Source organism: Salmo trutta, chromosome 21 (assembly GCF_901001165.1).
Source record: "Salmo trutta chromosome 21, fSalTru1.1, whole genome shotgun sequence".
NCBI lineage: Eukaryota > Metazoa > Chordata > Actinopteri > Salmoniformes > Salmonidae > Salmo > Salmo trutta.
In genome coordinates this window covers 50,353,797-50,381,304 of record NC_042977.1, presented here as the reverse complement: position 1 = coordinate 50,381,304, position 27,508 = coordinate 50,353,797, and the positions used below count along the sequence as shown (strand labels likewise).

The window sequence follows — 27,508 nt, the reverse complement described above, 5'->3', positions numbered from 1 at the left end:
ACCAGCAGGTAGCCTAGTGGTTAGAGCGTTGGACTAGTAACCAGCAGGTAGCCTAGTGGTTAGAGCGTTGGACTAGTAACCAGCAGGTAGCCTAGCGGTTAGAGCGTTGGACTAGTAACCAGCAGGTAGCCTAGTGGTTAGAGCGTTGGACTAGTAACCAGCAGGTAGCCTAGTGGTTAGAGCGGTGGACTAGTAACCAGCAGGTAGCCTAGTGGTTAGAGCGTTGGACTAGTAACCAGCAGGTAGCCTAGTGGTTAGAGCGGTGGACTAGTAACCAGCAGGTAGCCTAGTGGTTAGAGCGTTGGACTAGTAACCAGCAGGTAGCCTAGTGGTTAGAGCGTTGGACTAGTAACCAGCAGGTAGCCTAGCGGTTAGAGCGTTGGACTAGTAACCAGCAGGTAGCCTAGTGGTTAGAGCGTTGGACTAGTAACCAGCAGGTAGCCTAGCGGTTAGAGCGTTGGACTAGTAACCAGCAGGTAGCCTAGTGGTTAGAGCGTTGGACTAGTAACCAGCAGGTAGCCTAGTGGTTAGAGCGGTGGACTAGTAACCAGCAGGTAGCCTAGTGGTTAGAGCGTTGGACTAGTAACCAGCAGGTAGCCTAGTGGTTAGAGCGGTGGACTAGTAACCGAAAGGTTGCAAGATCGAATCCCAGAGCTGACAAGGTTAAAAATCTGTCGTTCTGCCCCTGAACAAGGCAGTTAACCCACTGTTCTTAACTGACTTGCCAAGAAGAAGAGGTTGCATGAATAGTTCTGTGTTGGCAAGACGTGCTGCTCTGTTCAGAGCCGGCTGCAGCTTTTCTAGGTTTTTCTTTGCTGCACTTTGCTGCATATTACCAGACAGTAATCAAGATGGGACAAGATCAGTGCCTGAACAAATATATATATATATATATATATATATATATATATATATATATATATATATATATATATATATATATATATATATATATATATTTTATACCATACATACCCCTCTCTATCTTCACAACAACTCTGTCAATATGACTTGACCTTGATATGTGACCATGCAGTGTTACGCCTAGGAGTTCAACTGGCTCAACTTCCTCAACTGGCTCAACTGGCTCAACTTCCTCAACTGGCTCAACTTCCTCAACTGGCTCAACTGGCTCAACTGGCTCAACTGGCTCAACGGCCACACCCTTTATACACAACACCAGCTGAGGTTTAGGTCTGAGAGAATGTTTTGAACCAAATACAAAGCTTTCAGATGTATTTTAAGACCCTCGTTTTGATATGGTCTATAACTCCGTGTTTATCATGTCAGTGAGCTGACTGGCTTTGGGTGCTGAACATGAAGACTGTGGAATAATCTGTCATTCTAGCGTCGTGGGAGACCAAATCAAATCAAAGTTTATTTGTCACGTGCGCTGAATACAACAGGTGTTGACCGGTGGCAAATCATTTGTAAAAATAGAGAAGAGAAACGGCCTAAGGGAACTGCCCTGAGGGACACCGCACTGTATAAATCTAATGTTCGAGAAGCTTCCATTGAAGAACACTCTCCGGTTTCTATTGGATAAATGATTCTCCAATCATGTGACAGCAAGTGACGTAAAGCCATAGCAAGTGAGTTTCTTCAATAACAATTTACGATCAACAAAATCTAACAATACAGCTCCAACTATCATCTTTGTTATCAATTTATTTTAGCCAATCATCAGTCATCTGAATCAGCGCAGTACAAGTCGATATGCATCCTGAAAGTCAGTAGTGAACGTGTTCTCTGAAAAACAGACCAACTACCCTGTCATCACTAACCCCCATTATCACCACAGACCAACTACCCTGTCATCACTAACCCCCACTACCATTATCACCACAGACCAACTACCCTGTCATCACTAACCCCCATTATCACCACAGACCAACTACCCTGTCATCACTAACCCCCATTATCACCACAGACCAACTACCCTGTCATCACTAACCCCCATTATCACCACAGACCAACTACCCTGTCATCACTAACCCCCATTATCACCACAGACCAACTACCCTGTCATCACTAACCCCCATTATCACCACAGACTAACTACCCTGTCATCACTAACCCCCATTATCACCACAGACCAACTACGCTGTCATCACTAACCCCCATTATCACCACAGACCAACTATCCTGTCATCACTAACCCCCATTATCACCACAGACCAACTACCCTGTCATCACTAACCCCCACTATCACCACAGACCAACTACCCTGTCATCACTAACCCCCATTATCACCACAGACCAACTACCCTGTCATCACTAACCCCCATTATCACCACAGACCAACTATCCTGTCATCACTAACCCCCATTATCACCACAGACCAACTACCCTGTCATCACTAACCCCCACTATCACCACAGACCAACTACCCTGTCATCACTAATTCCCATTATCACCACAGACCAACTACCCTGTCATCACTAACCCCCATTATCACCACAGACCAACTATCCTGTCATCACTAACCCCCATTATCACCACAGACCAACTACCCTGTCATCACTAACCCCCATTATCACCACAGACCAACTACCCTGTCATCACTAACCCCCATTATCACCACAGAACAACTACCCTGTCATCACTAACCCCCATTATCACCACAGACCAACTACCCTGTCATCACTAACCCCCATTATCACCACAGACCAACTACCCTGTCATTACTAACCCCCATTATTACCACAGACCAACTACCCTGTCATCACTAACCCCCCACTATCACCACAGACCAACTACCCTGTCATCACTAACCCCCACTACCATTATCATCCCAGACCAACTACCCTGTCATCACTAACCCCCCATTATCACCACAGACCAACTACCCTGTCATCACTAACCCCCACTATCACCACAGACCAACTACCCTGTCATCACAAACCCCATTATCACCACAGACCAACTACCCTGTCATCACTAACCCCCATTATCACCACAGACCAACTACCCTGTCATCCCTAACCCCCATTATCACCACAGACCAACTACCCTGTCATCACTAACCCCCACTATCACCACAGACCAACTACCCTGTCATCACTAACCCCCATTATCACCACAGACCAACTACCCTGTCATCACTAACCCCCATTATCACCACAGACCAACTACCCTGTCATCCCTAACCCCCATTATCACCACAGACCAACTACCCTGTCATCACAAACCCCCATTATCACCACAGACCAACTACCCTGTCATCACTAACCCCCATTATCACCACAGACCAACTACCCTGTCATCCCTAACCCCCATTATCACCACAGACTAACTACCCTGTCATCACTAACCCCCATTATCACCACAGACCAACTACCCTGCCATCACTAACCCCCATTATCACCACAGACCCAGTTATAATATCTGATGCTGGTGTGTGTTGAGAGGGGAGACGACAGCAGCCATCCACACTAACATAGACACCAGACAGTAGTAGCCTATATAATCTATTGAAGGAGAAACCTGCAGTCAATCCAATGGAAACAATGTTCAGACTTTAAATAGTATTTTCCTAGTGAGTCAGAGCTCTACAGGGCTTCCATTTTATGCTCCTTGTAAAAAACATCAGCGTAGAGCCCTTTGAGTGCAGGATTTTCCATTTCTACATTATACAATTTCACAACCCTGCACCCATAGACCTGTACAACCCTGCACCCAAAGACCTGTACGACCCGGGACCCAAAGACCTTTACGACCCGGGACCCAAAGACCTGTACGACCCAAAGACCTGTACGACCCGGGACCCAAAGACCTGTACGACCCGGGACCCAAAGACCTTTACGACCCGGGACCCAAAGACCTGTACGACCCGGGACCCAAAGACCTGTACAACCCGGGACCCAAAGACCTGTACACAACCCGGGACCCAAAGACCTGTACGACCCGGGACCCAAAGACCTGTACGACCCGGGACCCAAAGACCTGTACGACCCGGGACCCAAAGACCTGTACGACCCGGGACCCAAAGACCTGTACGACCCGGGACCCAAAGACCTTTACAACCCTGGACCCAAAGACCTGTACGACCCGGGACCCAAAGACCTTTACAACCCTCGACCCAAAGACCTGTACGACCCGGGACCCAAAGACCTTTACGACCCGGGACCCAAAGACCTGTACGACCCAAAGACCTTTACGACCCTACACCCAAAGACCTTTACAACCCAAAGACCTTTTCACGGGTACTCTGGAGTTGACCAGAATCATTGCTGGTTCTAAAGATAGGGTGTGAAACTCTGGAGGGACCGGGTGTCTGCTGGTTTCTGTTATTTCAATTTAATTGGTGTCCAATGAAGACCTAGTCAACCAGGTGAGGGGAGTTCCTTACTGAGACCTAGACAACCAGGTGAGGGGAATTCCTTACTGAGACCTAGACAACCAGGTGAGGGGGGTTCCTTACTGAGACCTAGACAACCAGGTGAGGGGAGTTCCTTACTGAGACCTGGACAACCAGGTGAGGAGAGTTCCTAACTGAGACCTAGACAACCAGGTGAGGGGAGTTCCTAACTGAGACCTAGACAACCAGGTGAGGAGAGTTCCTTACTGAGACCTAGACAACCAGGTGAGGAGAGTTCCTTACTGAGACCTAGACAACCAGGTGAGGAGAGTTCCTTACTGAGACCTGGACAACCAGGTGAGGGGAGTTCCTAACTGAGACCTAGTCAACCAGGTGAGGGGAGTTCCTTACTGAGACCTAGACAACCAGGTGAGGAGAGTTCCTTACTGAGACCTAGTCAACCAGGTGAGGGGAGTTCCTTACTGAGACCTAGACAACCAGGTGAGGGGAGTTCCTTACTGAGACCTAGTCAACCAGGTGAGGGGAGTTCCTTACTGAGACCTAGACAACCAGGTGAGGAGAGTTCCTAACTGAGACCTAGACAACCAGGTGAGGGGAGTTCCTAACTGAGACCTAGACAACCAGGTGAGGAGAGTTCCTTACTGAGACCTGGACAACCAGGTGAGGAGTGTTCCTTACTGAGACCTGGACAACCAGGTGAGGGGAATTGCTAACTAAATCAATGAAGACAACCAGGTGAGGGGAATTGCTAACTAAATCAATGAAGACAACCAGGTGAGGGGAATTGATAACTAAATCAATGAAGACTTTTAGACACTTGGCCCTCCAGGAATTGATCTTGTCAATTGACAGGTCTATAATCTAGACATAATCCCAGGAATTGATCTTGTCAATTGACAGGTCTATAATCTAGATATAATCCCAGGAATTGACAGGACTATAATCTAGATATAATCCCAGGAATTGACAGGACTATAATGTAGATATAATCCCAGGAATTGACAGGTCTATAATCTAGATATAATCCCAGGAATTGACAGGTCTATAATCTAGATATAATCCCAGGAATTGACAGGACTATAATCTAGATATAATCCCAGAAATTGACAGGACTATAATCTAGATATAATCCCAGGAATTGACAGGACTATAATCTAGATATAATCCCAGGAATTGACAGGTCTATAATCTAGATATAATCCCAGGAATTGACAGGTCTATAATCTAGATATAATCCCAGGAATTGACAGGACTATAATCTAGATATAATCCCAGGAATTGACAGGTCTATAATCTAGACATAATCCCAGGAATTGATCTTGTCAATTGATAGGCCTATAATCTAGACATAATCCCAGGAATTGACAGGTCTATAATCTAGACATAATCCCAGGAATTGATCTTGTCAATTGACAGGTCTATAATCTAGATATAAACCCAGGAATTGATCTTGTCAGTTGACAGGACTATAATCTAGATATAATCCCAGGAATTGATCTTGTCAGTTGACAGGACTATAATCTAGACATAATCCCAGGAATTGACAGGTCTATGATCTAGACATAATCCCAGGAATTGATCTTGTCAATTGACAGGTCTATAATCTAGATATAATCCCAGGAATTGACAGGTCTATAATCTAGACATAATCCCAGGAATTGATCTTGTAATTGACAGGTCTATAATCTAGATATAATCCCAGGAATTGATCTTGTCAGTTGACAGGACTATAATCTAGATATAATCCCAGGAATTGACAGGTCTATAATCTAGACATAATCCCAGGAATTGATCTTGTCAATTGACAGGTCTAAAATCTAGATATAATCCCAGGAATTGATCTTGTCAGTTGACAGGACTATAATCTAGATATAATCCCAGGAATTGATCTTGTCAGTTGACAGGACTATAATCTAGATATAATCCCAGGAATTGATCTTGTCAGTTGACAGGACTATAATCTAGACATAATCCCAGGAATTGACAGGTCTATAATCTAGACATAATCCCAGGAATTGATCTTGTCAATTGACAGGTCTATAATCTAGATATAATCCCAGGAATTGATCTTGTCAGTTGACAGGACTATAATCTAGATATAATCCCAGGAATTGATCTTGTCAGTTGACAGGACTATAATCTAGACATAATCCCAGGAATTGATCTTGTCAGTTGACAGGACTATAATCTAGACATAATCCCAGGAACTCCCACTACGCACTCTTTGTTGTGTTTGAGCACCAGGTGGTCCGATTCAAAGTAATACACATCTGGTTCCTCCTCGTCCTCCACCGGCTTCTCGTCCTCCTGCTGCTGCTGCTGCTGTTTTCCTCCTCCCGGAATCTCCTTACTGGCTGCCCGGCGGCCTTCTCGGAGCTCCCTGTAATCCCGACCATCCCCTACTGCCCTGTCCCTGTCGTCCCCACCGGCTCCCTGCTCCATGGGAACCGACGTAAGAGACCCTCCCCTGGCCTGGGTGCTGGAGTGACCTGAGGAAAGGGTAGATGTAGCCAGAGTAGCGTCCAGATCCAGCCTCCGACAAGCTCCCTCCATCCCTTCTCTCAGAGGGCCGTTGTCCCAGAGAGGGTCCCTGGGAGGAGAGCAGGGTTTGGGGGACGACGGGGCCCCAGCTCTCCGGGGCGAAGTCCTCAGGGTGTATTGGTGTTCATGGGGTTGGGTGAAGGACGGGGGCGAAGTGTCGGAGACAGAAGGGATGCAGGGGGGCTCTGAGGGGTTGTGTGGGGCTAGCAAAGGCATGGTGGATTCTCCTGAGTTGTTTGGGATGTTGTTGATGTTGTTTACGTTGATGATACTGGTGACAACAGCATCCTGCACCAATGGCCAACCATTACTTCTCCCGCTGGTACTCTCCTTCTCTTCCTCTTCCTCCTCCTCCTCCTCCTCCTCCTCAGTCGCTGTCACTTCCTCCTCCCGACACACCGAGTCCTCCACTACATCCAACTCCACTTCCTCCTCCCTGACTGACAGGTGTGGGGTGGAAGAGTCCTCTTCAAAGGAGGCCAGAGGAGGAGCAGAAAACTCCCCAGAGTCCCTAACCTCCTCCTCTTCGTCCTCCTCCTCCTGCACAGGATCACAGTTTCTACAAGGCACTATGGGGTCTGGGGGCGAGGGGCAGGGCGCGTCCATCTGGCTGCCGTTCAGCAGTGCTGGACCAAGACCTGGACAGCTGGTGTTGACGTCATCGCTGGAACCCAGTGAGATTGTCTGAGCATCAAGGCTACCGCTGGTCTGTCCCAGCTCAGTAGAGGATTTATGAGAGTTAGAGTTCTGGGGCGGAACAGGGGGATTATGGGAAGTGGAGTTCAGGGGCTGCTGAGCATGGCCGTCGCTCTCAATATGGCCGCCGCTGTCGGCCTCCTCCTCCTCCTCGCCTTCCTCTTTGTTGAGGTTCTGTGGAGAAGAGGAAGAGGGTGCGGTGCAGATTAGGCTGAGCGGGTCGCCCTCTTCACTGTTCTCCTTGACAGTCGCTGGGGGTGTGCAGGAGGATGGGTGGATGTCAGGTTTGGGGGGTGCAGAAGAGGGGTCGTCCTCGGATCCCTGGGACTCCCCGTAACGGGAACACCGTTTGGCCCTTTTGAGGGGCAGAGAAGGATCTCTCCCACCAGTCCCCGACGTCTCCTTCTCCGTCCCCTCACAGTTCTCAGCCTTGTCCAAACCCCCACACCCATCACTCTCTCTCTCTGAGCAGGACAGTCCCCTCTTCCTGGGGCTCGGCCATGTCTCCCTGTCCACTGAGGAGGTCTTGTGGTGGGTTACCTTTCCCTGGTGACCCCCAGGCTTCTCTGAGCTCCCAGCCTGAGCGTCCTGCCTCTTCTTGGGGGAACGGGGGGCCCTGCTGCCGGGTAGCAGTGACCCCTGACCCTCCTCCGGCTGGGCGATACTTCGGTTCCTGAGGGTTCGGCCACAGAAGTTCTCGTCCAATCCATTGAGCCCGACTGATGACCTTGTGACGCGCGAGGAACGTGACGTGGCCATGCTACGGAGGGGGACTACTGACGTCTCATTGTGCTGCTCGGTCACCTGCTGCAGAATGGGGTACCTGGAGGAGACAGAGGGGTTATAAGCCTTTTTAAAGCGAGGATACATAAGGCTTCATAATGGATACATTAGACTTCATAAAGGATACATTAGGCTTCATAATGGATACATTAGACTTCATAAAGGATACATTAGGCTTCATAAAGGCTACATTAGGCTTCATAATGTATACATTAGACTTCATAAAGGATACATTAGGCTTCATAAAGGCTACATTAGGCTTCCAAAGGGATACATAAGGCTTCACATCATTCACCTTGGCTTAAGTCCTACAGGAAACTGACTTTTAAGAGAGTAGCATCTTCATAAGCAAAACACACAGCACCTTCTGTAGGGAAATCCTGCTTCTATGTCGACACCGAGGCTAATGCATAACTGAACCAATCAGACTTGAGTGTTGGGAAATTCTGACGGACTGACAGGACCTTTCATCTAGTGCTGGTTCAAAAGAATCGCTGGTCTTTTCAAAATGTCAGCCCGGCTTTGATGGTCCGGCTGTGTGTTCTGTTTCTGTCTGGGGATTGAAGGAGACGGCGGTACAAGTCTTCATCCCAAATGGGACCCTATTCCCTATGTAGTGCCCTCTTTTACGTTTGTAAAAAAGGGCCATCGGGCTCTGGTCTAAAGTAGTGCACTATGTAGGGAATAGGGTCCCATAGGGCTCTGGTCTAAAGTAGTGCACTATGTAGGGAATAGGGTTCCATAGGGATCTGGTCTAAAGTAGTGCACTATATAGGGAATAGGGTGCCATAGGGCTCTGGTCTAAAGTAGTGCACTATATAGGGAACAGGGCTCTATAGGGCTCTGGTCTAAAGCAGTGCACTATATAGGGAACAGGGTGCCATAGGGCTCTGGTCTAAAGTAGTGCACTATATAGGGAATAGGGTTCCATAGGGCTCTGGTCTAAAGTAGTGCACTATATAGGGAATAGGGTGCCATAGGGCTCTGGTCTAAAGCAGTGCACTATATAGGGAATAGGGTCCCATAGTGCACTGAATAAAAATATGAACAACAATTTCCAAGAGAAAACCATAGAATTAGATATAGTCATTTAAAAGTGCAAAATATATACATACACATTTTATATATAAAACTCCAATAGTTCGCTTCATTTCAGTTTGTGACAAAACAAGCAATGCAGAGAATCACTGAACCATCTAAACCACAGAGAGAATCATTGAACCATCTAAACCACTGAGAATCAACGAACCATCTACACCACAGAGAATCAACGAACCATCTACACCAGTGAGAGAATCACTGAACCATCTAAACCACAGAGAGAATCACTGAACCATCTAAACCACAGAGAGAATCATTGAACCATCTAAACCAGTGAGAGAATCATTGAACCATCTAAACCAGTGAGAGAATCATTGAACCATCTAAACCAGTGAGAGAATCAACGAACCATCTAAACCAGTGAGAGAATCAACGAACCATCTAAACCAGTGAGAGAATCATTGAACCATCTAAACCAGTGAGAGAATCAACGAACCATCTAAACCCCAGAGAGAATCATTGAACCATCTAAACCAGTGAGAATCATTGAACCATCTAAACCACAGAGAGAATCATTGAGCCATCTAAACCCCAGAGAGAATCATTGAACCATCTAAACCAGTGAGAATCATTGAACCATCTAAACCAGTGAGAATCATTGAACCATCTAAACCCCAGAGAGAATCATTGAACCATCTAAACCCCAGAGAGAATCATTGAACCATCTAAACCCCAGAGAGAATCATTGAACCATCTAAACCCCAGAGAGAATCATTGAACCATCTAAACCCCAGAGAGAATCATTGAACCATCTAAACCAGTGAGAATCATTGAACCATCTAAACCACAGAGAGAATCATTGAACCATCTAAACCCCAGAGAGAATCATTGAACCATCTAAACCAGTGAGAATCAATGAACCATCTAAACCACAGAGAGAATCATTGAACCATCTAAACCACAGATGGTAGATGTGTTCCTGGTTCGAGCCCAGGTAGGAGGAGCGAGGAGAGGGACGGAAGCTATACTGTTACACTGGCAATACTAAAGTGCCTATAAGAACATCCAATAGTCAAAGGTATATGAATTACAAATCGTATAGAGATAAATAGTCCTATAATTCCTATAATAACTACAACCTAAAACTTCTTACCTGGGAATATTGAGGACTCATGTTAAAAGGAACCACCAGCTTTCATATGTTCTCATGTTCTGAGCAAGGAACTTAAACGTTAGCTTTCTAACATGGCACATATTGCACTTTTACTTTCTTCTCCAACACTTTGTTTTTGCATTATTTAAACCAAATTGAACATGTTTCATTATTTATTTGAGGTAAAATTGATTTTATTGATGTATTAAGTTAAAACAAGTGTTTATTCAGTATCGTTGTAATTGTCATTATTACAAATAAAATAAAAATCGGCCGATTAATCGGTACTCGCTTTTTTTGGTCCTCCAATAATTTGTATCGGTATCGGCGTTGAAAAATCATAATTGGTCGACCTCTACATTAAATTCTCTGTCAACAGCTCTGGTGGACATTCCTGCAGTCAGCATGCCAACTGAACACTCCCTCAAAACTTGAGACATCTGTGGCATTGTGTTACGTGACAATACTGCACATTTTAGAGTGGCCTTTTATTGTCCCCCAGCACAAGGTGCACCTGTGTAATGATCATGCTGTTTAATCAGATTCTTGATAATCCATCCTCCTGACAGGTGTAGCATATCTTGGCAGAGAAATGCTCACTAACAGGGATGTAAACAAATTTGTGCACAGAATTGAGATTAATAAGCTTTTTTTGTGCTGTATGAAACATTTCTGTGATCTTTTATTTCAGCTCATGAAACATGGAGACCAACACTTTACATGTTACGTTTATATTTATTGTTCAGTGTAACTTTGTTTGCCTAGACAATAACTAAAAGATTAGTGTAATCTGGTGTGCAGAGCTAGGGCAGGAAACTCAAAATGTGCACCCCTGTGAGACCCTAGGACTAGACAAATAAGGCCGTGTGTGACAGCGAGACGTAGACTGGTATCAAGGGATCTCTAACTACGGCCACTTCCTCCTGCCCAAGGAGGATGTTTTTTCCCCCTCCCTTCTTTTCTAAAAACAAAAAAAACGGATGTTTGTCCGACCTTCTGATTGCAGTTCTTATCAGAGATCGATACCAGAGTGTAAAAACTGGTGGTAAAAGGGCGATCTTGCTGTAACTGGTGGGGTGTCCCCATTAAAACACTGACCCGGTGGGGTGTCCCCATTAAAACACTGACCCGGTGGGGTGTCCCCATTAAAACACTGACCCGGTGGGGTGTCCCCATTAAAACACTGACCCGGTGGGGTGTCCATTAAAACACTGACCCGGTGGGGTGTCCATTAAAACACTGACCCGGTGGTTTGAGTTAGGGCTATAGTGGTGGGGTGTCCCCATTAAAACACTGACCCGGTGGTTTGAGTTAGGGTTATAGTGGTGGGGTGTCCCCATTAAAACACTGACCCGGTGGTTTGAGTTAGGGCTATAGTGGTGGGGTGTCCATTAAAACACTGACCCGGTGGTTTGAGTTAGGGCTATAGTGGTGGGGTGTCCCCATTAAAACACTGACCCGGTGGTTTGAGTTAGGGCTATAGTGGTGGGGTGTCCATTAAAACACTGACCCGGTGGATTGAGTTAGGGCTATAGTGGTGGGGTGTCCCCATTAAAACACTGACCCGGTGGTTTGAGTTAGGGCTATAGTGGTGGGGTGTCCCCATTAAAACACTGACCCGGTGGTTTGAGTTAGGGCTATAGTGGTGGGGTGTCCATTAAAACACTGACCCGGTGGTTTGAGTTAGGGCTATAGTGGTGGGGTGTCCCCATTAAAACACTGACCCGGTGGATTGAGTTAGGGCTATAGTGGTGGGGTGTCCCCATTAAAACACTGACCCGGTGGTTTGAGTTAGGGCTATAGTGGTGGGGTGTCCATTAAAACACTGACCCGGTGGTTTGAGTTAGGGCTATAGTGGTGGGGTGTCCCCATTAAAACACTGACCCGGTGGTTTGAGTTAGGGCTATAGTGGTGGGGTGTCCATTAAAACACTGACCCGGTGGTTTGAGTTAGGGCTATAGTGGTGGGGTGTCCATTAAAACACTGACCCGTTGGGGTGTCCCCATTAAAACACTGACCCGGTGGTTTGAGTTAGGGCTATAGTGGTGGGGTGTCCCCATTAAAACACTGACCCGGTGGTTTGAGTTAGGGCTATAGTGGTGGGGTGTCCCCATTAAAACACTGACCCGGTGGATTGAGTTAGGGCTATAGTGGTGGGGTGTCCATTAAAACACTGACCCGTTGGGGTGTCCATTAAAACACTGACCCGGTGGTTTGAGTTAGGGCTATAGTGGTGGGGTGTCCATTAAAACACTGACCCGGTGGTTTGAGTTAGGGCTATAGTGGTGGGGTTGTTGCCCCGGTTTATTATTTCAGTATCATTTCAGTTGAATGTGTGTCTCCATTTCTGTCACAACAAAGAAACTATAGCGTCTCAGAATTTGTCCGTCCTTTTTCCTTCAAAAGGTTATTATAATAGGTTTACATGGAGACTTCATTATTAAACCCAAGTTGTGTTTTAAAGCATATTATTAAAATGAATTGGCTCGATATTCCAATACATTCGGAGTCTGTCAATAACCACAATACTGAAATGTAAATATTTGTGACCAAACAAAAATCACCTGTTGGATCTAGTGCTGTAATCTTCCCGAATTCACCCCCCCATAGTCCAGTGGTACTCATTGCGCGGCCAGGGGGGCCAGAGCCCCTAAAAATGTTCCCACTCGCTGTGATTTTCCTATTTTCCATTCATAACACATAAACAATGATACACTTTCATTTCAATGTGTTTAATGCAGGCCTGAATCACGTCATTGAATATATTGGATTGTTCCCTGGATGGCAGATAGATGGCAGTATAGCGCAGCTGTTAAACAGAAAGGCCAAAATAAATAGAACGCAACTGCTCAGTTACAGCGACCAGCGACCGACACATATCAGTTTGCTAACAGCTAATTCTGCAGTCTGGTCGACATGGATGTTGTTTTAATGTTTTAAAGAAGGAAACGTAAATCTATTGAGAATGAAAACGAGCGTGAAGAGCAGGAGAACAACGTGACAGCTATTTACGAACAACCACCGGAGAACCAGGAAGACGGTGGTGGGGAAACTGTAGCTAGCTAACGTAGCTAAGAGAAAGATATGGTTGATTCCAGAACAACACAAAGTTCCAAGAGAAATGGACAGACATGTTTTTTTTGTACTACATGATGGGACTAGAAGGCTGTTTAAAGCTGTTTAAAGCTGTTTAAAGCTGTTTAAAACTGTTTAAAGCTGTTTAAAGCTGTTTAAAACTGTTTAAAGCTGTTTAAAGCTGTTTAAAACTAGCAAATTTAGAGTTACATGTCCAGTCACACCATGTCCACTTTGACAAAACAAATCCGCCACAAAGCAACATCCAGAAACAACAAAATAGAGCAACTCAAAAGGACAACAACAAATGATGGACAGATCTAGCATTGTTGCCGAGAAAACCACAGAGGCAACATAGGAGATTGCTTGGATACTCACGAGAAACAACAAGTCAATTCACAGACGCCAACAATTTTTGGCCTCAGCCCAAAATATTGTATGCTAATTTTCACAAACGAGAAAAACTTCTCTTTTTTTTTTAAAGCAAATGAAGAAAACGGCAAACTCTCAAACTCGCGCAATAACAAGAAACATGGACGACGTCGCTAAGCAAATGATCAAATCAAATGTATTTATATAGCCCTTCTTACATCAGCTGATATCTCAAAGTGCTGTACAGAAACCCAGCCTAAAACCCCAAACAGCAAGCAATGCAGGTGTAGAAGCACGGTGGCTAGGAAAAACTCCCTAGAAAGGCCAGAACCTAGGAAGAAACCTAGAGAGGAACCAGGCTATGAGGGGTGGCCAGTCCTCTTCTGGCTGTGCTGGGTGGAGATTAGAAACCTAGAGAGGAACCAGGCTATGAGGGGTGACTGACATATCCGTGGCGCCGTGACTTAGTACTGCGCTGATGTAAGTGACATTGCCCAATTTATGTGTTTGGGTCCGCTTCTTCTCAAAACGAGTCGTTCAGAGAGGAACTTTTATGTTTACTGCCCCGTCAGGGACCAACACAAGGAGAGGACATTCTGAAAGCCCTTGGTACATTATTTTCCATGATAATATTATTGACCGGTCAAATCTGGCATCTGTGTCCACTGACGGCACCTCAAAACACGCGAGGGAAGGAGAAGGGACTCATAGGCCTGATGAGAAAGTGAGAGAATATTCACTGAATTTGTTAAATTTCATTGTATCATTCATCAGGAAGCACTTGTGGCTAAACTCAAAGACTGTGACTTACAGAATATGATGCAGCAAGTCATGCGTGTGGTGAACAGAGCTGGATGATTCACAGCCAGGGGAGAGAGAGGAGCCAGAGCTGGATGATTCACAGCCAGGGGAGAGAGAGGAGCCAGAGCTGGATGATTCACAGCCAGGGGAGAGAGAGGAGCCAGAGCTGGATGATTCACAGCCAGGGGAGAGAGAGGAGCCAGAGCTGGATGATCCACAGCCAGGGGAGAGAGAGGAGCCAGAGCTGGATGATTCACAGCCAGGGGAGAGAGAGGAGCCAGAGCTGGATGATCCACAGCCAGGGGAGAGAGAGGAGCCAGAGCTGGATGATCCACAGCCAGGGGAGAGAGAGGAGCCAGAGCTGGATGATTCACAGCCAGGGGAGAGAGAGGAGCCAGAGCTGGATGATTCACAGCCAGGGGAAAGAGAGGAGCCAGAGCTGGATGATTCACAGCCAGGGGAGAGAGAGGAGCCAGAGCTGGATGATTCACAGTGGATATTAAAGCTGGCTGTTTAAACTGACATCACCTGCCACCTGAACACTGAACCTCCAGCTCCAAGGGAAAGCTAAAACTCGGGGCAGAACGCTGCGTGTGGTCACAGCGTTTCAAACTAAAATCACCACACTGTTCATACCTGACAGTTTGTTTAAATTACCAACACTCAGATCAGTCACCACATCCAACCACATCCCACCACATCCCACCACACCACATCCGACCACATCCAACCACACCACATCCAACCACATCCGACCACATCCGACCACATCCGACCACATCCGACCACATCCAACCACATCCGACCACATCCGACCACATCCCACCACATCCCACCACATCCCACCACATCCGACCACATCCGACCACATCCAACCACATCCGACCACATCCCACCACATCCAACCACATCCAACCACATCCCACCACATCCCACCACATCCGACCACATCCCACCACATCCCACCACATCCAACCACATCCAACCACATCCAACCCAGACATACTGCAACGTTTTAGCTATAATGATGCATTTGTATGTGTGTGTGTTGGAAGAGTTGAAATTGGAGTTCTTGAGTCAAGATTCAAGGATATCATGGAGTACAAGGAGTTTTTTTCAACTTCATTGAGAACCATTTTCATGTGCCAGTCACCTCTGACCCCTAGTCAGTTGGTAGAGCATGGTGTTTGCAACGCCAGGGTTGTGGGTTCGATTCCCACGGGGGGGGGACCCAGTACGGGGGGAAAAAAATAAAAAAATGTATAAAATGTATTCACTACTGTAAGTCGCTCTGGATAACAGCGTCTGCTAAATGACTAAAAATGTAAAAATGTTTAAAAAAAAAATCACAGCCCTCTGCCCCGACCGTGCTGGAATAGAGAGAGTGAGATAGTGGAGTTGCAGGCAAATTACACATTTCAAGGTGAACTAAGATTATGTGTTACCCATTTCTGGAGCCTTGTGTCAGACACAGAGTATCCACCTCTGAAGCAGTGTGTGCAAAAGGTGACATCCATTTTTTGTCAGGACTTATTCATGTGAAGCAACTGTCACAGCGTGGCCCTATTGGGTATATATCGTGCCCCCCCCCCCCCCCCCAACACAGGTTTTATTACCTCAGGTCATAAATACCATGTAGAAACTTTGGGTTTGGCAGGTTTGAGGGAAAAGAAACCTCTGGGAAAACAAAGAGCTTCTCTTGCCAAAACTCCTAATCACCAAAAGTGGAGAATTAAACAATATTTCTATTTTTGAGAACGGTCTGTGGGTATTTTAAAGAAGAATCCTGTCGTAGTTGTTTTTGCTTTTGTGACATCAGGAAAGGCAGTAGAACAAGATAACAATATCTCTGGAAGGGTACATTCCCCAATTATCAGTTTTCTACCTGAATGTTGTGTAAAATATATGATTGAATATTAAACTATTTGTGAGAAGAGGTAATGTAATGTTGACCTTCTAAACGAGATACTTGTTTAGGTATAAAGTTAACTAGTCAGTGTCCACACCCACGTGAGCCAAGACAACACATTAGGCGTCTTGGAACGCCCTTTTCTCAGAAATGTATAAAACCCACTTCCTACAAAATGTACATTAAGTCAGAAAATGCCGGGACGGAGTCCCCACGTTGAAATGGCTACAACTCTATAAACTAAAGAACAATTATTCAGACTGCAGCCGTTTTAAATACTTTAGTCTGATAAACACATCCAGTCTAATAACATTTCTGAATGGTACTCTGAAGTATCCATTCTAACAACCTACAACTTTTGATATCTGGTGGACAAACCAGAGGTTCTCTGTCCACTGACTATACAGCAGACGGACCGGCAATCGCAGAGAGGAACAACAAAGGCAGACACTCGTAAATATGTAAATCGCTATTTATTTTTTTAAATGAGCGGTTGTTCATGTTTAAAGGATGACCAATTTGTGAGTGTAGTAATCCTCTATGAGTTTCCCGCTCTTGAGCGGTCCCCACCCCCTTTCCTTTGTCTACCAAGCCGTTATATCAGTTTTATCCACTAGGGACTTTTCCTTGTGTTATGTTAGTACCCAATGTATAACTAATTGTGTGTGTGTGTGTGTGTGTGTGTGTGTGTGTGTGTGTGTGTGTGTGTGTGTGTGTATATATGTAATTCTGTGATTTGATTAGTTAGTTAGTAAATAATTAAACCAATTTGTATATCGCTGATTCATGAAACAGGCCAGGGTTCGTGCAGATATCCAAGGGTTTGCGACGTTCAGTAATGAGACTGATGAGGTAATAAAATTCATTAATAAGCGACTGTTTCGATAAGATATGAAAATATCTTAAGAGTTATATTCGGGAAATTGACACACTAAAAACAATTTTCCGTGGTGCCCCCGACTTCCTAATTAATTAAAAAGTGACATGATTAGTTTAATGCGTAATTAAATTACACAGAGAATTGATTTGATAATATACAGTCTACACATTTAATGATAGTCAACGACACAACATTTTCAACAATGAACATGGTTTCTCTGTTTTTGTTTCACAGACTGACCAATGCACACCTATATACACGCGATGTAGCCTATTTGATGTGTGTATGTATATATTTGTCATGTGCTGTACATCAAATCAATTACATGTGCTCTATTGCTCCAAATTTACTCTCAGTTAATAATTCATAATATAGGATGGAAAAGTACAACAAATTAAAAATCTGTACGGCCCTCTGACTGGCATTCTTGATGTCTATAGTATTCTCTCTCTGGTCTGCAATCTGGTTTCCGCTCAGGTTATGGATATGTCACTGCAACTTTAAAAGGTCCTCAATGATGTCACCATCGCCCTTGATTCTAAGCAATGTTGTGCTGCTATTTTTATTGACTTGGCCAAAGCTTTTGATACGGTAGACCATTCTGTTCTTGTGGGCCAGCTAAGGAGTATTGGTGTCTCTGAGGGGTCTTTGGCCTGGTTTGCTCACTACTTTTCTCAACGAGTGCAGTGTATAAAGTCAGAAAATCTGCTGTCTCAGCCACTGCCTGTCACCAAGGGAGTACCCCAAGGCTCGATCCTAGGCCCCACGCTCTTCTCAATTTACATCAACAACATAGCTCAGGCAGTAGGAAGCTCACTCATCCATTTATATGCAGATGATACAGTCTTCTACTCAGCTGGCCCCTCCCCGGATTTTGTGTTAAATGCTCTACAACAAAGCTTTCTTAGTGTCCAACAAGCTTTCTCTACCCTTAACCTTGTTCGTAACACCTCCAAAACAAAGGGCATGTGGTTTGGGTAGAAGGACGCCCCTCCCCACAGGTGTGATTACTACCTCTGAGGGTTTACAGCTTGAGGTAGTCACCTCATACAAGTACTTGGGAGTATGGCCAGACGGTACACTGTCCTTCTCTCAACACATACAGTTGAAGTCGGAAGTTTACATACACTTAGGTTGGAGTCATTAAAACTCGTTTTTCAACCACTCCACAAATTTCTTGTTAACAAACTATAGTTTTGGCAAGTCGGTTAGGACATCTACTTTGTGCATGACAAGTAATTTTTCAAACAATTGTTTACAGACAGATCATTTCACTTATAATTCACTGTATCACAATTCCAGTGGGTCAGAAGTTTACATACACTAAGTTGACTGTGCCTTTAAACAACTTGGAAAATTACAGAAAATGATGCCATGGCTTTAGAAGCTTCTGATAGGCTAATTGGCATCATTTGAGTAAATTGGAGGTGTACCTGTGGATGTATTTCAAGGCCATACCTTCAAACTCTGTGCCTCTTTGCTTGACATCATGGGAAAACCTAAAGAAATCAGCCAAGACCTCAGAAAAAAAAAATTGTAGACCTCCACAAGTCTGGTTCATCCTTGGGAGCAATTTTCAAACGCCTGAAGGTACCACGTTCATCTGTACAAACAATAGTACGCAAGTATAAACACCATGGGACCACGCAGCCGTCATGCCGTTCAGGAAGGAAACTCATTCTGTCTCCTAGAGATTAACCTCTCTAGGGTAGGGGGCAGTATTTGCACGGCCGGATAAAAAGCGTACCCGATTTAATCTGGTTATTACTACTGCCCAGAAACTAGAAAATGCATATAATTATTGGCTTTGGATAGAAAACACCCTAAAGTTTCTAAAACTGTTTGAATGGTGTCTGTGAGTATAACAGAACTCATATGGCAGGCAAAAACCTGAGACGATTCCTTACAGGAAGTGGCCTGTCTTACCATTTCTTGGGCTTCTTGACTCTCTTTATTGAAAACTGAGGATCTCTGCTGTAACGTGACACTTCCTACGGCTCCCATAGGCTCTCAGAAGGCGGCAAACCGGTGAATGATGTCTTTGGAGACCCTGGCTGAAAAACATTAGCGCATTTGGATGGTGATTTTAAACAGCGGTTGACATGCTTCGAAGTACGGTAATGGAATATTTAGAATTTTTTTGTCACGAAAGGAGTCGGGCACGTGACCCTTCGGGTAGTGTCTTGAACGCACGAACAAAACAGAGGATATTTGAACATAACTATGGATTATTTTGAACCAAACCAACATTTGTTATTGAAGTAGAATTCCTGGGAGTGCATTCTGACGAAGAACAGCAAAGGTAATCTAATTTTTCTTATAGTAAATCTGACTTTGGTGAGTGCTAAACTTGGTGGGTGTCTAAATAGCTAGCCCGTGATGGCTGGGCTATCTACTCAGAATATTGCAAAATGTGCTTTCACCGAAAAGCTATTTTAAAATCGGACATAGCGATTGCTTAAAGGAGTTCTGTATCTATAATTCTTAAAATAATTGTTATGTTTTTTGTGAACGTTTATCGTGAGTAATTTAGTAAATTCACCGGAAGTTTACGGTGGGTATGCTAGTTCTGAACGTCACATGCTAATGTAAAAAGCTGGTTTTTGATATAAATATGAACTTGATTGAACAAAACATGCATGTATTGTATAACATAATGTCCTAGGATTGTCATCTGATGAAGATCATCAAAGGTTAGTGCTGCATTTAGCTGTGGTTTGGGTTTATGTGACATTATATGCTAGCTTGAAAAATGGGTGTCTGATTATTTCTGGCTGGGTACTCTGCTGACATAATCTAATGTTTTGCTTTCGTTGTAAAGCCTTTTTGAAATCGGACAGTGTGGTTAGATTAACGAGAGTCTTGTCTTTAAAATGGTGTAAAATATGTTTGAGAAATTGAAGTAATAGCTATTTGAATAACGCGCCACGGGATTCCACTGGCTGTTGAGTAGAGTGGACGATTTCGTCCCACCTACCCTAGAGAGGTTAACTTACTTTGGTGCGAAAAGTGCAAATCAATCCCAGAACAACAGCAAAGGACCTTGTGAACATGCAGGAGGAAACAGGTAGAAAAGTATCTATATCCACTGTAAAACGAATCCTATATCGACATAACCTTAAAGGCCGCTCAGCAAGGAAGAAGCCACTACTACAAAACTGACATAAAAAAGCCAGACTACGGTTTGCAACTGGACATGGGGACAAAGACCGTACTTTTTGGAGAAATGTCCTCTGGTCTGATGAAACAAAAATAGAACTGTTTGGTCATAATGACCATCGTTATGTTTGGAGGAAAAAGAGGAAGGCTTGCAAACCGAAGAACACCATCCCAACCGTGAAGCACGGGGGTGGCAGCATCATGTTGTGGGGGTGCTTTGCTGCAGGAGGGACTGGTGCACTACACAAAATAGATGGCACCATGAGGCAGGAAAATTATGTGGATATATTGAAGCAACATCTCAAGACATCAGTCAAGAAGTTTAAGCTTGTTCGCAAATGGGTCTTCCAAATGGACAATGACCCCAAGCATACTTTCAAAGTGGTGGCAAAATGGCTTAAGGACAACAAAGTCAAGGTATTGGAGTGGCCATCAAAAAGCCCTGACCTCAATCCTATAGAAAATTTGTGGGCAAAACTAAAAAAGCGTGTGCGAGCAAGGAGGCCTACAAACCTGACTCAGTTACACCAGCTCTGTCAGGAGGAATGGGCCAAAATTCACCCAACTTATTGTGGGAAGCTTGTGGAAGGCTACCCGAAACGTTTGACCCAAGTTAAACAATTTAAAGGCAATGCTACCAAATACTAATTGAGTGTATGTAAACTTCTGACCCACTGGGAATGTGATGAAAGAAATAAAAGCTGAAATAAATCATTCTCTCTACTATTATTCTGACATTTCACATTCTTAAAATAAAGTGGTGATCCTAACTGACCTAAAACAGGGAATTTTTACTAGGATTAAATGTCAGGAATTGCGAAAAACTGAGTTTAAATGTATTTGGCTAAGGTGTAAGTAAACTTCCGACTTCAACTGTATCAAGGCTGCAGGCTAAAGTTAAATCTAGACTTGGCTTCCTCTATTGTAATCGCTCCTCTTTCACCCCAGCTGCCAAACTAACCCTGATTCAGATGACCATCCTACCCATGCTAGATTACCGAGACATAATTTATAGACCGGCAGGTAAGGATGCTCTCGAGCAGCTAGATGTTCTTTACCATTCAGCCATCAGATTTGCCACCAATACTCCTTATAGGACACGTCACTGCACTCTATACTCCTCTGTAAACTGGTCATCTCTGTTTACCCGTCGCAAGACCCACTGGTTGATGCTTATTTTATAAAAAACTCTCTTAGTCCTCACTCCCCCCTATCTGAGATATCTACTGCAGCCCTCATCCTCCACATACAACACCCGTTCTGCCAGTCACATTCTGTTAAAGGTCCCCAAAGCACACACATCCCTGGGCCGCTCCTCTTTTCAGTTCGCTGCAGCCAGCGACTGGAACGAGCTGCAACAAACACTCAAACTGGACAGTTTTATCTCCATCTCTTCATTCAAAGACTCAGTCATGGACACTCTTACTGACAGTTGTGGCTGCTTTGTGTGATGTATTGTTGTCTCTACCTTCTTGCCCTTTGTACTGTTGTCTGTGCCCAATAATGTTTGTACCATGTTTTATGCTGCCATGTTGTGTTTCTACCATGTTGTTGTCATGTTGTGTTGCTACCATGCTGTGTTGTTGTCTTAGGTCTGTCTTTATGTAGAGTTGTGGTGTGTGTTTTGTCCTATATTTTATTTTATTTATTTTTAATCCCAGCCCCCGCCCCCGCAGGAGGCCTTTTGCCTTTTGGTAGGCCGTCAGTAAATAAGAATTTGTTCTTAACTGACTTGCCTAGTTAAATAAAGGTTAAATAAAAATAAAATTGTATCAACCAAAAGTCCCCCTCGCAAAGAAATACTGCGTAACACTGCCATAGTGCCTTCCACACACACTACAGAGCCCTCCAACAGAGAACTAATGTCACCTAACCATGGAGAAACTAAGGAAGAGAAAGACAGGCAGACGGGAGAACGCACAGGCAGACGGGAGAACGCACAGGCAGACGGGAGAACGCACAGGCAGACGGGAGAACGCACAGGCAGACGGGAGAACGCACAGGCAGACGGGAGAACGCACAGGCAGACGGGAGAACGCACAGGCAGACGGGAGAACGCACAGGCAGACGGGAGAACGCACAGGCAGACGGGAGAACGCACAGGCAGACGGGAGAACGCACAGGCAGACGGGAGAACGCACATGCAGACGGGAGAACGCACAGGCAGACGGGAGAACGCACAGGCAGACGGGAGAACGCACAGGCAGACCGGAGAACACACAGGCAGACGGGAGAACGCACAGGCAGACGGGAGAACGCACAGGCAGACCGGAGAACGCACAGGCAGACCGGAGAACGCTGTCTATTGTGACGCTCTTCTGTACATTCCAACGGGTTCACCTTGATTTATACCCTGGTGAAGACAGCTCGTCTGTCGAAACGTTGGATATTATTATTTTTTTTATTTTTTTACATCTTGAGCTCCTAGAGCCGCTAGCCAGCACCTCGCCTTAATAGGTGTGCGTTTCTTTAACTTCTAGATCACTTTGATTTAAACAACAGGTATCCACCTGCCTATGGGCCTTGGGTCAAAATTCATGATTTCAGACACGGAGTGGACTCATGCAGCCAGAGTATCTATGAGGAATTGTGAATGTAATAAAACTAGTTCAACTATAAAAATGACTAAGGGAACTAACTTTCAACATGGCCATAGTGAGTAAACCGTTTATTTTCTGGTTACAAAGTGTGTGAAATAAACACTCAACTCCTACTACTGAAGGATACTGGACTAGGGAGGTGGCACCATGCCTACCTCTCCTATGGCACCTTATTCACAATATATTGCACTACTTTAGACCAGGGACCAAAGAGGTGTAAACGTAGGTTACTTCCTGCCCAGGGCGCGTTGCATGATATGAACTTTAAATTGACACGTGTTTACTCTAGCTGAGCAGACACGTGCTTTCTGTATTCTGCCCCCCGCAGTCATGTTCGTATTCTTCAATATATATATATTTTAATGTTTTAAAATCGTGTAAACAAAGTCACAACAACAACAACAAAACCGCATGTGAAACAAAAGCAGATCACTATCGTCTTCTTGATTGATAGTACACGGTTGTTAGGAAGTGTCTGTGTGATCAAACTTTACTAATTCACTAAGTAAACTGTAGAGTATTTACTGAGTCCTGTTCTCACCCTCATCTGTGTACTTTACTTTACCAATTAAGTCCATTGAAAAACGGGCCTTACTGACTAAAACAAATCCGCGGAGTGGAATGGTAGTGAAGCCCGACAGACAGACAGCAGGCTTCAGCCCCAGCCTGCAGAAACACCCCCCAAAAAACCCAAAGTTTCACAGCACTGATACGGGAATGTCTAATGACTTAGTTAACTACATCCAATACATTAGCACAGTTAGTTTACAACAAAAAAATATTTAAAAAATAGTGGCTAACTAACTACTCCATTTGGTAGCTAGTGTGCTATATTCTACCAATTCAAAACTAGCAAGTTAGCGTTAGCTGGCTAACATGAGCTGTAGCCCCCATCGTTAGCCTACATGCTAACCAACCCATTAAAAAGCACCCGAATTTATTATGCATCATAAATTGTTAGCTTTTCTCAACAAATGTCTTCTGTTAAACTTGCACAGTTTGCAGGTGGCCGAATAACAAAACAAAAACCCGTAGCTTATCAGTTTGCTAGCTAGCTTTGTTTTATTACATGAAATACAACTAACTAGCGGTTAGCTACATTGCATTGGCGCACCGGATAGCTAGCCAATTTTACTAGCTCTATATATCATTTGGTCGTACTAGTCGTAAAATAACGGTAAGCTAGTGAATAATAGTTTATATGCAATTTTTTTTTTAAAGATATTTGACGAGCTAGCTAACACTAAAGCAAGTTAGTTGATACACAGCTAGCTAAAACATTGGTAGTTGGCTAGCAGGGATACAACGCATTGAGGCTACTTGCTAACAGCGGCTAGTAGCCGATTGTTCGGTGCAACAACTTTCCTAAAAGCAATCGCATGCATAACCACCTCTATTGGTTGACTTCATCAAAAATACAAAACATGTAGAGTACAATAAGTTTATGCTTCACTTCTGATCACACTTGATTGCGACCGATTAATCGTTTATTGGAAGAAAAGAAAATGATTTTATGAAGCTAGTTAGAAGAATTTACACTCACCTCACTTCCGCAAATCGTTCGCTGCACACCGTGTGTGTGTGTGTGTGCTGCAGAGAGTTCCACGACTGGCGGCGCTCATCAAAATGCAACACTACATTTGTGTTGCTGTTGCAGGGAGAACAGTAGGTAGGTCTACGGGCCAAAGATGTGTGTGGCCCGGTGCCATGTCTCACATCTGAACCAAACATTGGACCTATCGTAGTAAAATGTTTTTTTTTGCCACATGCACATTTGATAATCATTAAAAATAAATAAAACGTTTAATTTCTTAATAATAACTATTCATAACCTAGAAATAAAGGGTCCCTTATAATCAAATTAGTAGTACTGAATCTTATTTGATTAGATGCTCCTATTAGTTGCTAAGACAACCAAGTTTTGGTCCACAATTTAATGAAACATACATTTCCATACAAAATGTTGTACTTTGATCATAACACCCCCCCTCAGGAGACAGAAAAGAGCATCCTGACTGGTTGCTTCACTGCCTGGTATGGCAACTGCTTGGCCTCTGACTGTAAGGTACTACAGAGGGTAGTGCGTACAGCCCAGTACATCACTGGGGCCAAGCTTCCTGCCATCCAGGACCTCTATACCAGGCGGTGTCAGGGGAAGGCCCTAAAAATGGTGAAAGACTCCAGCCACCCTAGTCATAGACTGTTCTCTCTGCTATCGCACGGCAAGCGGTACCGGAGTGCCAAGTCTAGGCTTCTAAACAGCTTCTACCCCCCCAAGCCATAAGACTCCTGAACAGCTAATCAAATGGCTACCCAGACTATTTGCACTGTCCTCCCCCTCTTTTACACTGCTGCTACTCACGATTTATCTATGCAGTCACTAACTCTAACTACATATTACCTCAATTAAGCACACTGACTCTGTACCGTAACACCCTGTATATAGCCTCCACACATTGACTCTGTACCGTAACACCCTGTATATAGCCTCCACATTGACTCTGTACCGTAACCCCCTTTATAGAGCCTCCACATTGACTCAGTACCGGTACCCCCTGTATATAGCCTCCACATTGACTCTGTACCGGTACCCCCTGTATATAGCCTCCACATTGACTCTGTACCTTAATACCCTGTATATAGACTCCACATTGACTCTGTACCGGTACCCCCTGTATATAGCCTCCACATTGACTCTGTACCTTAATACCCTGTATATAGCCTCGCTATTGTTATTTTACTGCTGCTCTTACTTTTTTTTTTTTAACTTAAGAAAAATAAGTGTTAACTGCATTGTTGGTTAAGGGCTTGTAACTATTTCACTGCAAGGTCTACACCTGTTGTAATCGGCACGTGTGACAAATCAAATTTGATAGGTAAACAAACAAGTGTAGAGAAATCATGTTTGGGACAGAACGGTTACACTATTCAACAGTTCCTTTTTATCATCAGGGTTTATTAGAATCATATCAGCCAATCAGAACAGACGTGTTCATAATATGCATTATGCCCTATAGTTCACATACCTACAGCATTATCTAGATTGCTTCTTCAGACTTCAGGGACCACATACCATAAGCAACACCATACCCTTATACACAAATGAATGCCTTCCACTGAGAAAACTGATGAATTGATTGTTATGTAATTCTGTACATATTCATTTCAGATAGCCACAGAAGTTTGTGATTCATTGAGTACATATTATGCAACGAGTGAGCAATTTTACATGCAATTTAATGAGTTTTTTCCCCCCCCAATCATTAGGGCGTCAGGGTTGAGGTCAATTCCATTTCGATTCCGTTCCACATTTTTTTTCTCACAGAGAAGCATTGAGGAAAATCAGAATTGGAATTTCAGTTGACTTCCTAAATGGAAATGGGATTGACCCCAATCCTGGCTTGTTTGAGTGACTGGGGTCCCCTCTAAAGCATGCATTGTGAACCGAGAGCCTGCCTGCCACATATTTTATGCAAAAAGGCTATTAACATCAAATGCCTGCACACTATTTCCCATGGGGCGCTGGCCCAAAGTAGTGCACTATATATAGGGAATAGGGTCCCCATGGGGCGCTGGCCCAAAGTAGTGCACTATATAGGGAATAGGGTCCCATGGGGCGCTGGCCCAAAGTAGTGCACTATATAGGGAATAGGGTCCCATGGGGCGCTGGCCCAAAGTAGTGCACTATATAGGGAATAGGGTTCCATGGGGCTCTGGTCTAAAGTAGTGCACTATATAGGGAATAGGGTTCCATGGGGAACTGGCCCAAAGTAGTGCACTATATAGGGAATAGGGTCCCATGGGGTACTGGCCCAAAGTAGTGCACTATATTTAGGGAATAGGGTCCCATGGGGAACTGGCCCAAAGTAGTGCACTATATATAGGGAATAGGGTTCCATAGGGCGCTGGCCCAAAGTAGTGCACTATATAGGGAATAGGGTACAATAGTAAATCAGCCCCCTGGTCTGGCCAATGGGGGGTGGGGGGGGGGGGTAAATAACCAGGAAGTGCTGGGACTCCAGACTCATGTTAGTTCTTCTAACCCTGATGCACTGGGACATTTAAATACACATCATCTTAACCCATCTACAGAGCAAAACATACCAGCCCTTCTTCAGACTATATCGTATAGTTATTTAGTATATCCCTTCTTGATCAATTTTATCTTTTAAGATCC

At 44.5% G+C, this 27,508-nt stretch overlaps 1 protein-coding gene across 1 annotated transcript in view; it reads right to left on the bottom strand.

Annotated features, from left to right (window-relative positions):
- zzz3 (zinc finger, ZZ-type containing 3) overlaps positions 1-24,954 on the bottom strand; it is a 43,114-nt gene extending 18,160 nt beyond the window's left edge. The window contains exons 1-2 of the mRNA XM_029706069.1: positions 24,875-24,954; positions 6,543-8,381 (exon numbers count right to left, since the gene is read on the bottom strand). Of these exons, the coding sequence (XP_029561929.1) occupies positions 6,543-8,317 (1,775 nt within the window). The 5' untranslated portion in view covers positions 8,318-8,381; positions 24,875-24,954. The remainder of the gene's footprint in view (positions 1-6,542; positions 8,382-24,874) is intronic.
- Between the last annotated feature and the right edge of the window lie 2,554 nt (positions 24,955-27,508).